At 39.9% G+C, this 11,505-nt stretch overlaps 1 protein-coding gene across 9 annotated transcripts in view; it reads right to left on the reverse strand.

The window, feature by feature from the left end:
- Nucleotides 1-10,643, reverse strand: part of LSM14A (LSM14A mRNA processing body assembly factor) — a 49,445-nt gene extending 38,802 nt beyond the window's left edge. For all 9 annotated transcript variants that reach the window (XM_059044387.2, XM_067019664.1, XM_067019663.1 and 6 more), the window contains exon 1: nt 10,289-10,643. In XM_059044387.2, coding sequence (XP_058900370.1) covers nt 10,289-10,409 — 121 coding nt within the window. In that variant the 5' untranslated portion in view covers nt 10,410-10,643. The remainder of the gene's footprint in view (nt 1-10,288) is intronic.
- Nucleotides 10,644-11,505: the final 862 nt, after the last annotated feature.

The following is an 11,505-nucleotide window of genomic DNA, read 5'->3' on the forward strand; positions in this document are numbered from 1 at the left end:
TTCTCCATACTGTCTTAATTTATCATACTGTCTTTTCCTATTAAATGTCAAGTTCAACCACACATTTTCTGACCAAGGAGAATTTTCAGAAATAATAATTCTTTATGTGATCAACAGTTAATTTGCTATGTACAAGGGACACAAGGGGTGGAAAGATGCTGAGGTCTAGTAATGAAAAATAAGAAAAGCTTGATAAGCACAAAAAGAAAATAGAAGGTAAAACACGAACACAGAAGATGCAATGAACACTTCCTGACTAGGGTAATCAAGGAAGGCTTTGCAGGGGTGGTGATACTCAAGCATTATCTAGGAGTATAAACCTGATTCCCTCCTGATTCAGTCCCAATTTTGGTCAATAGGAACCATTATAGGTACCATCGTTCAATTCCTCCCTGTTCCTTGGTTCAATTCTTTAAAGGCCAACCCATTCTCCTAATTTCTCATGTATCTGCTCTTTCTTCTCTATTTTAACTAGTTTAGGTCTGTATTTCTTCTTTCCAAAACTCTTAAAATATTCCAACTGTACTCAATATTGTCCGCTTATATTGTCCCTCACCCCCAATTTTTGTACAGTGCTGTCAGCATAAACCTCCTAAACCTGGACTCTGACACATCACTTTATTGGCTAAAAACTTTCCGTGGCTCCTTACAATCCACCAAGAAAACTCAGACTTGTTTGCATGCCGTTCAACTGACAAACGGAATAAACAAAGATAAATGTAGCAGTGGAAACAAAATAAAAGGGGACTGAGTGCTTGAGTCTGTTATCTGACACATTTTCAATGGGACTTGAGCCTTCCAGAGCAGTTAGTCCTTCTTTTTCGTTTGTGACTTCGTTATCAATCTGTTGCTTTGTTCCATTTCTTCAACAGCCATGTAAGAAGTAAGGGAAGAACATTCCAGTCAAGAGAACCTTGTGAAAAGGCCCCAAATCTGAAGGAACTTGACTGAAGACCTAAATGACAACTAGTGTGGTCCTACCTTAGGTGAGTTGCAAGGTGTTGTGGGTCATGATAAGTCTTGGACTTTGTGTTGTAGTTGTCTCTGTTCACTTCCCTGACAGACTGCAAACTCCCTGTGACCAAGGATTGGACACTTCTTCCTAGACATCCTCTTCATGTGGCTAATTGTGACTATTTGTCAGGCCCTAACTTAGTTGCCGAATCCTCAAGAACCTTGTCTCTGTTGCTCTCTTTTGTTTACTAGCACCTAGCATAGTGTTTAACATATAGTCATAGTAGGCGCTGAGTAATTCTCTTGAATGGATATAGTAAGCACCAGGCAGATACAAGCTTCCCTTATGACCCATGTGCTCCATGATGTCTTTAGTGTGGTAGGTACCTCTGTTCCCATATGTGCTAAGGTTTCTCCAGAACCTCTAGTTTACCCTCACCAGAGAGCACCAGGGTTGAAAAGGAATGGCTATCCAATTGTGTAAAATGCAAAAGGGGCTTTGGAAATCTGACCACTGTTGAAACAAATTTCAAGTTAATCTTCCAGTTTTTACCTCTATCTTACACAATTACTATAGCCCTTGTTTCCATTGCACATAATGATGCCAATTCCTGAGACTTTTAGGAGTTTGGGTGCAAATCAGGTTTACTTCTTGGCTTTACCCACTGCCTACTTAGTCTGCAGTTTTCTAAATTCTGCTAAGAAGACATTTAAACTCATCCATTTGTTTTTCAGCCTCCAAAATTTTGTTGCTGTTGTCTCCTTTCCAAATCTACTTTGTCCTTTATGGGTTTATGTCTTTAAAAAAAGGCCTTCTCATGTTTTAGTAGGACTTATAAACAGGAAGAAAAAGTAAAAGTAAAAGCATGTCTTCAGTCTAAATTTAATCTTGACTCTCTAAGCTTGCTTTGTTGGGTATTCTTCCTTGTGGTTGGTTTTTCTATTTTAATCTTCCAAACATATAACCCACAGACAGAGGTATAAAAATATTTCTAAGAGCAAATTAATTAATTAAAAATAAATGTATCCAATAGGAATTAAAAAACAAAACAAAAAACACCAGGGTGGAAGAGAAACTAATCTGAGAGTCAGACAGAGAGAGTAAATTTATTAGGTTACAGTAAATTTATTATGGTACAGATGAACTAGTTTGCAAGGCAGAAATAAATAGAGACACAGATATATAGAACAAATATATGGACACCAAGGGGGGAAAGCGGCGGTTGGAGGGGTGGGATGAATTGGGAGATTGGGATTGACATACATACACTAATATGTTTAAATAGATAACTAATAAGTACCTGTTGTATAGCACAGGGAACTCCACTTCGCTGTACAGTAGAAACTAACACAGCAATGTAAAACAACTATACCCCAATTAAAAAAAAAAAAAAAGATTTTTTTTCAAGATTTACAAGAGCCACAGAGAACCACTCAGGAAAAAAACATGCCAGTGTGGTAACATTTCTTAACTCAAGAATAAAGCTTCCAGAGAGAAAAGTGACTGAGAATCAGACTGGCATCAGCAACACCAGCATGTGAGAACACAACATTCTAATAACTTGAAAGTTCAATAGAAAAAAATTTCTGAATTTGTAACAATATAGTCAGCCAATCAAGTAATCAACAAAAAGATAGGTTCACTAAGAAAATTTGCCACCCGCACATCCCCCCCCACCCCCGCGCGCCCTGCAATACTGGGGGAAAAAGACAGTCAACTAAGAGGTCAACTTGTAAACAAGAAACAGGAATCCCTGAATGTCTCTGAATAGACTGGTGAGAAATAATGCAACAGAGTAAAGCAGTAGAGGTCGTAAGAAGTAAAGTAAAGCAGTAGAGGTCGTAAGAAGTAAAATTCTGCATATATTTTGAAATTAGAGCTGACAGGATCAGAAACACGTATGAGCTGTGAGAGGCAGAAAAATTAAGGATGACTCAAAAGTTTTTGATCTTAGCAACTAAAAGAATAAGTTGTCATTCGATTAGATGGAGAAACAGGTTTGGGACATGCTGAATGGGAGATGCCTAGTAGACATCCTTCCAGGTGGAGATGTTAAGGAGGCAGATGGATATACAAGTCAGTTCAGAGGGGTACAGGTTGGAAATAACAGTAATCTATAGATAGTATTTGAAGTCATGAACTGGATAAAATCATCAAGAGAAGAGTGCAGATGATAAAATAAGGAAATAATTTGTAAACAACAGAGAAGAAAAATGAGAGAGGATAGTGAGAACAAGAGAGTGAAGTTACGAACTAAGCCCTGGCATGCTCCAACATTTGGAGGTTTAGGAGTTGAAGAATCAACAAAGGAGACTGAGACGCAACCAGTGAGGTATTAGAGAAAACTAGGATAACGTCAAATGAAAAAACTGATACAAGGAGAAGAGATCAATTGTGCCATATATTGCTGATCAGTCAAGTAGACTGAGAATAGGAACCAACCACTGAATTCAGCAACATGGAAGTCTTTGGTAACCTTGATGTAGACAACTCCTTCAAGGAGTTCTGGTGCAAAGGGAAGGAGAGAAATGGGGTAGTAGATAACAAAGAACTGCATTAAGAGTAGTAGTGCTTTTTTGTTGTTGCTGTTTATAAGATGGGTGAAATAACAGCATATCTGTGAGTAGACAGGAAGGATCTGGTAGAGAAAGAAAAACTGAATACATAGGAGAGAGAGAGTAGAGAACTGCTAGAGCAATGTCCTTGAATCATCAAGAAGGGATGAAATCTTGCACAAGTGGAAGGGTGGCCTTAGAGAGAACAGTTTATCTATATTGACCAGAGAAAAGGAGAGGTTTGGGGCAGATGCAGGTACCTAGGTACATGTGGGATGAGTTGATAAAAATTCTCTTCTGTTTGCTGTTCTCTTCTCAATTAAATAGGAAGCAAGCTTCACAGGCTGAAAGCGAAGATGGGAGAAGAGGTGGTGGAAGTCTGAGGAAAACAAGGAATGGAATAGTCATACAGAAAAATGGAACGAATGGACTATGGAAATACAGTATATATATATGGGAAGTAGCCATGATTGCTGGGCTTAGTGAACATAAACGTACAGTGAAATTGGCCAGCGTGTCTGTGTTGACACTTGTACAAGAAAGTGGGAGAGGGAAAGGGGGATTGACAGTATATGCTCTGTACTGACTGTAACAACTCCTTGTGGAATTAAAACAGGAAGTAAAGTTATGAAGGGAGTGTGGGGCAGTGAAAGGTAGTAAGATCAACAGACTATAGACTACAATAGATCTGAATGACTGATGGGAGTTGGGGTACCTAGACAAAGATGAAGATAGTGGTTGGAAATAACACTGAGATAGCTACTCTCTATTAAGCACCTACAATAAAACAGTTAACTTTTGATATTATCTCATTTAATTCTGAGAATGACTCTGAAAGATAGGTGTTATTATCCTTATTTAAAAGATGAAGCTAAAGCTAAGGTTAAATTACTTGTCCAAGGTCAAAGAGCTACTAAGTATTCCAACTGGCCTTTTGGGTCACATTTTCTTTCAGAAACGAACACCCCACAAAACTAGAATAAAAATCCTTGTGAATAAAATATTTTACAGACTAACTCACACTTTATCCATGAAAAAAACTTACTTCAATGATACCCAGTTTTTAAAATGGCTAACTGAAGTATTACTTTAAAGTATCATAGAGAAAATAAAAGGTAAATTGTTTCTATAGAAAGTACCTTCTATCATGGAGTAATAAATTCAAGTTAAACTATCTACAGTTACTGCTATTATTACTTTGGCACTGAGTTAAATATAAAATTCTTGCTATGTGTCATACACAGGTAAGATCTCTTTACTCTTAATATTTCCTTCCTCCTACTATTATTTTCTTCAGGCTTTACGTTGTTTTCTTTACTTCTGATTCAGAAAGTCATGGCTTATTTTACTCCACTGGAAAATGTACAGTTAGTTTTTGGCAGTTGAGCCGAGACTCCCAGAATTACCAAGAATTTCTGCGGACTATGTATGCAACAACAACAAACTGTTTCCAAGACTCCAAGTTCTGGCAATCTCACTAAATAGGGCGACCAAAAGAAAATGCAGCATTAAGTTTCACTAGATCTTTGCTGTTCTAGGTAGTGATTTTGTGAATTGCTAGATGTGGATCCCCAACTCATGTGAGAATGCAAGAAATCAATAAAGCACTTCACAGGCATTTCATCCATCATACAAAACTCTCCCACTCTCTGAAGTTTATGACAATGTGGCTAATCAACAGTCAAGAAACAGGTAAGCTATGCCAATGGGCAAGACTTAGCAGATGAAAGGAAATAATCCACTACCAATGTACCTGCTTTTATATTCCTCCACCAATCACTTGATTTTAAAAACAAATCATTTTAAAAGAAGCTGGCTTATATAATCATTCTTCTTCACAAAGTCTCTTTTCCTAATTCAGTGGCAACCTGGTTTTCATTTGAGGGGTATATTATCCAGGTACAGCTAACTAAATATATGTTACATAAGAATTTCATTTAATTTTATTTAAATACTTAAAAAATCTATGTATATAATGCTTATAGGAAATGTAAACTTCCTCCAACTTTGAGATTCCCATAATTAGAAACCTTCAATAACTACAACTATCCTTTTCATTTATTCAAATATTTACCAAGGGTCTGCTATGTGCCAGGCACTGTTCCAGGTACTGAGGATAGAGCAATGAATGAGACAAAACTCTCTGCCTTCACAAAGCTTCCATTCTGTGGGAAATCTCTTGGTATGCAATCTAGTATGTGTCTGGGCATCATATTCACAAACACAGGTGCAAGTACAGTTGGAAGTATCCCACAAATTATTGATGCGTGTCATCACTTTGCAATTCCCTCAAATGTCCTGAAATGATTCTTCTCTTAAATTTTAAATGAAAACTATAATTGAGCTTGAGTCATAAGGTGAAACTCTGTCTCCCCAACAATGTCATTTAAATCATGTCATAAGATTTTATCCGCTTATATCCCTATTCTCCAAAATTTCTTACTGTTGGGGGAGGGAACATACCTATGTATTTTAATTTTAAAGAGAGATACAGGGTTTCCCTGGTGGCGCAGTGGTTGAGAGTCCGCCTGCTGATGCAGGGGACACGGGTTCGTGCCCTGGTCCAGGAAGATCCCACATGCCGCGGAGCGGCTAGGCCCGTGAGCCATGGCCGCTGAGCCTGTGCGTCCGGAGCCTGTGCTCCGCAACGGGAGAGGCCACAACAGTGAGAGGTCCGCGAACCGCAAAAAAAAAAAAAAAAAAAAAAAAAAAAAAAAAAAGAGAGATACAATTGTGAACATGGAATTTGGAGATATCCCCAAGAGACTTCTATAAGATTAATAAACTAAAATGCTAATTAACTTCCATTTATTCATTCATTTAATAAATATTCGTTCATCCCAGGAGCTGACTCTACGTGGGGAGCGAAGGTGGAGACAATAAACACATGCAAATAAACAAAGATGATTATGTGTAGGTCATGATCAGTATTAGGAAGAAAAAAACGCAGAGCTGTGACAAAGACTATAAGAAACAAACTACAGCCCAGGTTATCTACTAACATACTTAGACCTACATTAAAGTCTTTCTAGGTTGCCTTTAAAACTTCCTGACATTGATTTAGAAGACTGAGTATTAAAGTTCATCAAACTTACCTCAATTTCACTTTACAGAACTAGAGCTAGTCTGTGAAATCTATAGCAGAAAATAAAAGACATCATCCATTCAGCAGTACCTCTGGGATTGGGCTTTTGATTACATACAGTGTGACCATACAATTGATTATCCAAACTGCAACATTTTCAAGAGAGAAAAGGGATGTTTTAACCATTATGCCAGAATAACAGGCACAAAAAAGGACTTTCCACCAGGGCAAACCAGGCCATATGGTCACCCTAATTACATACTACATCAAACAGAACTAGTCCAAAATTTCAGGAGTATTTTATAGTTCCAGATGGATTTAAATTGTAAGTAATATCCAAGTAAAGAATCTAAATTATAATCTGGACCACATAAGCCAAGTGATGCCCTTACTAAATTTAAAGATTTAAATACCTCACAACATATACAAAATTAATTACAGGCGTATTATAAACCCAAATGCAAAAAGGTAAAATAAAAAAGTTTTAAAAAGATAATCAAAGTAACTCCATGACTTGGGATAGGGAAAAACTCCTTAAAAAAAAGGAAAAGAAACACTAGCCATAATGGAAAAGAGTGATAAACATGTCTACACTAAAAGAACTTCTATTCAGCAAAAGAAACCATTAAATGGGAAAAGGTACTTGTAACAGATACATCCAGCAAAGGATTCATATTCTAAATACTGAACTCTAGAAAAAAACATGCAATTCAATAGGAAAATGAGCAAAAGATTTCAAAGGCACTTCACGAAAAAATGAAATCCAAATGACCAAGATATGAAAAGGTGTTCACCTCATTAGTAATCAGGGAGATTAAAACCAGGTACAAATACATACCCACCAGATTGGATAGAACTAAAACATAAAATACCTTATACTAAATATTATTGTTGAAGGATGTGGAACAACTATAACTTTCATATACTGTACGAATAATTGAAATAAAAACTAGTAAACTACTTTGGAAAACTGTTTGTCATTATCTAATAAAGACACACAACCCCTATGATCCTGCAATTCAAAGTACACATCATAAAGAAAATTATGTAAACATGCATCAGTAAACTCAAACACAAATGTTCACAAAGGCATTGTTCATAATTGCCAAAAACTGTAAACAATTTAAACAACTGTAGAATATCCAAAACAACTGCAGAAATAGATAAACAATATGCATGATGGAACTCCCAACAAAAGCCAAAATAAATATATACAAGATGATTCCATTTATATAAAGTTCAAACACGGACAAAACTCTTATCACTCAGAGATGTAAACTTAAGTGATAAAACTATGAATGTCAGAATAACATTTATATCTAGCTTAAGAGGGTAGTAGTTGATGGGAAGATGCAGGGGGTGGAAGGCTTGTGGGATGTTGGCAATGCCTGTCTTACCCTGGATGGTGGTTACAAGGATATTTGTTTAAAAATATTTCATTTTTATCTACTTATCTTTTCAACATGTGTGGTTATATTTCATAATAAGAAAAAAAAAAAACAGCTCCCTAGAGGGGAAAAAATTAACATCCTAAAAAGAATTCTAAGAATGTTAAAGAGATTAACTCACTCCATAGTTTAAAAAGAGTTAACAAGGATCTCTAAATCCAAATACACACTGTATTCTAAACATACAGTATTCTAAAATCCATGAATAAACTTTCGGCTTCAATCTGTTATACTGCCACTCTTCATCCAAATTTTGAAAAAGGTGGAATTTCAGATATCAAATTACTCAACAAGTCATGTAAATTCTAAAATTTTAAGACCAAACACCCCACTTGTAATTTTGAAATTTGAAATAAGTGCCCGGTTGTTGACTGGACAGTTATAATGTAGTTTTAGATTAGATACTGCTAGGTAGAATAATATCAAGATTTGATAACTCCAATTTTTTGCAAACACAAATTCCCAAACCTCTGTTACACATTAAATGACTCATATTTCTTAAGAAAAAAGAATATATTATGTATGTGGGATTAAATAGCAAAGCCATAATAAGTACAGACATAAATTATCAAGTCATGATAAAAAGGACAAATTATGTTTTGCATATGATTTTAACTATTACAGACTAATAAAATGTTCACTGATCCCAGAAGCTATTGAAAAGATAATTTGTAAAAATGTAGATCGTTATTAAAATACAGACTTTTTAGGTTTTGCATAAAAGAGTGTATAGATTTTTTTAAAAGACTGAAATGAATACATTAGAAATCTTTACAATGTACAGATTTTTTCTTTGTGAGGAGTGAAGGAACTGGCAAGACACCTTAAAATTCAGATTAGGTAAAACAATGCCTTTTTAAAAAGCTATTAAACCACTTTAATGAGAAATACTGTTTTCAGCTTGTATGTGGCTCTCACCAAGAACTTTAGAGGACCTTTTTCACAATTTCACAAAGTCATAAAAATTAAAACATTATACAGCTAAATATGCACGCGGGGGGGTCGGTGGGAGGAGAGAGGCAAGAAAATTAAGTTAAAATAATTTAAGGCTCCCTACACCCAGATATAAGATTTTCCCCAACACGAGAGCTATTAAAAAGGATGTACCAGAGAATCCAAAAAAAATGTCATTAAATACTTGCGTGATACCGCGAAATGACTCTCCTGGGTCAAAGATTAATCTTTTTAAAAAAAATAGATTTAGAAAATTTTTTCCTATCGCCGGACCTCTCTCCTTACCATCCTATTCATTCTATAACTCTACCATGTGCTGCGAAAATGATCAATACCTTAGTTATCTTGTTTGTGTTCCAAAAACTTGTGAGGTTTAAGATGAGGATCTAAAGTTTATTTTCTTCCTGGTTTCCTGGCGGAGCTAAAGCCCAGACGTGTAAACGGAAACAAAACCCACAAGACTGTGGCGATGATAAATATTTGGGGGAGAACACCTTCCTCCCCGACCCCAGAACTCTGTCCCAGGGAGCCTCCACGGGGGTCTGTCAGCGCCCACTGACCACTCAGATCTGCTTTGTGAACAAGGGTCCCGGAAAAAGCTTGAACACTTCTTCCCCCCCGGGCTTCCAGAAACAAGGCCGAAACGAGAGCAGCAAACATTTTTAAAGAGATGGTTGCACAACAGGTTTGGAGAAGGATTCCGGTCTAACAGGTAAATACCACACAGGAGACAACTGGGATGTGATCTGCTCCATGGTACCAATGGCATTTCGAGACCGGCTGCGTCGCAGAGGAAATCCAAAGTTTGGGCACATCACTTACAGTTCACCTGAGGGATATGCAGCGAATTGAATTAAGAACGCGAGAAAATGGGTGCCGGAGAATCAACAAATCAACACTTCAAACTAAGACTAGGCGGAAAAATTCTTTGAATACTCAGGCTTTGTTTGATGCTAAGACGACAGAACCACCGTATTTTGGAGTTGGAAGACGCGTATCTCCGTGTTCTTCGGCCCGTTCTCGGACTTCAGGGCCGCCGTGCCCGCCCCGCTCCCAGTCCTTAGTCCCCGGATTGAAGGCGCGGACCTTGGGGCAGAAGCCTGGGAGCCCGGGGAAGGCCGCGGCCCAGCCCAGCCCGCGACGCCGGGGCCCGGAGGGAGGGAAGGGGGCGGCCCCGCTCAGAAGGACGGCGGAGGGAGTAGGGAGGGAGCGAGGAGGTCGCGGGCCGAGAGCCGGGCGCAACCCCGAGCGCCCGGCCCGGCTCCACACCCAGAGGCCCGCCCCGGCGTACCTTTGGCGAGAGCTACGGTAGAGTTCTCTGTGTCGATAGTGTAGAGGATGCCCTCGTAGCGGATCTCCGCCTTGGAGATAAGGCTGATCTTGCTGCCGATGTAAGGGGTGCCCCCGCTCATGGCGCCGGCGCCGCCGCCGCTCCCGGCCGCTCGCAGAGAAGCAGATCCTACGCCGCTGTGGCTGCTCCGCACGCCCGCTTGCTCCGTAGGCGCCTACAGCAGCCGCCTCAGACCCAACATGGCGGCGGCGCCGGCTCCGCTACCCTCCCCCAGCCTCCCGCCCTCAAGCCGCGGCGCGGCGGCTGCGGCGGCGGCGGCGGCGGCAGCACCAGCGGCGGCGGCGCGGGGCATGCTGGGCCGAGGAGGCCGCGCTCTCGCGAATCTCGGCCGGCTGTGGGCGGCTCCGGACGCCTTGGCAGCCTCAGTAATTCTAGCTTCGCGGCTTAGTCTGGTCTGTCGCCGCTGTGCCCGCGCGGCCTGAGAGGGGATTCACGGAGAGGCCAAGTTCCTCGAGACGCTAGGACACTGTGGGCTGGAGTGGCGGCGCGCGCGACCCTCTTGACCTCAGCTGCGGCCTCCGCCATTTCCGGACCCATTGTATCTTGTCCTGAGTCCGGTGTCATTGCAAAAGCGGATCCCTCTACCTGGAAAGTTTCCAACCCGCCTCCAAGCTCCTGGTGAGCCCCTTTAAGACCCAGGCACTTCGTCTTTGAGGCAACTGCGCCCCTCATGGAACCCTCATGGCCCCATTACAGCATCTGTTACCCATCGAGTCTCCCCTCTTCTCCACTTCGCTGCTCCTGGAGGTGGGATTCTGTCCAACACTTTCAGATTGCCACATCCAGGCTCATTGCTTTCAATGCCATCGTACACAGACCAATCCCAAGTGTTTGTCTGCAGTTTTGTTCAGTTCTGTGAACTCTGGATTCATATAAGCCATAGTCTTGTTAACTTAAAAAAAAAAAAAAAGCACAACCTAAAGGTTGAGAATTGTGTTTTATTTCGGGATTTTGCTGAGGATTTAAGCCTGGAGACAGCCTCTGAGATAGCTCTGAGGGCCTACTGAGAAGAGGTAAGGGAGGAGCCAGGATATATAGGAGTTTTTGAAAAAGCGAAAACAAAAGAACAACCCAGGTAGCCTAACATCAAAAGATTACTCTTAACTGAAGAAAAACCAGACATCTCAAGTTAATGAATTTACCACTTTTCTACATAC

Source organism: Kogia breviceps, chromosome 18, assembly GCF_026419965.1.
Source record: "Kogia breviceps isolate mKogBre1 chromosome 18, mKogBre1 haplotype 1, whole genome shotgun sequence".
NCBI classification, from domain to species: Eukaryota; Metazoa; Chordata; class Mammalia; order Artiodactyla; family Physeteridae; genus Kogia; species Kogia breviceps.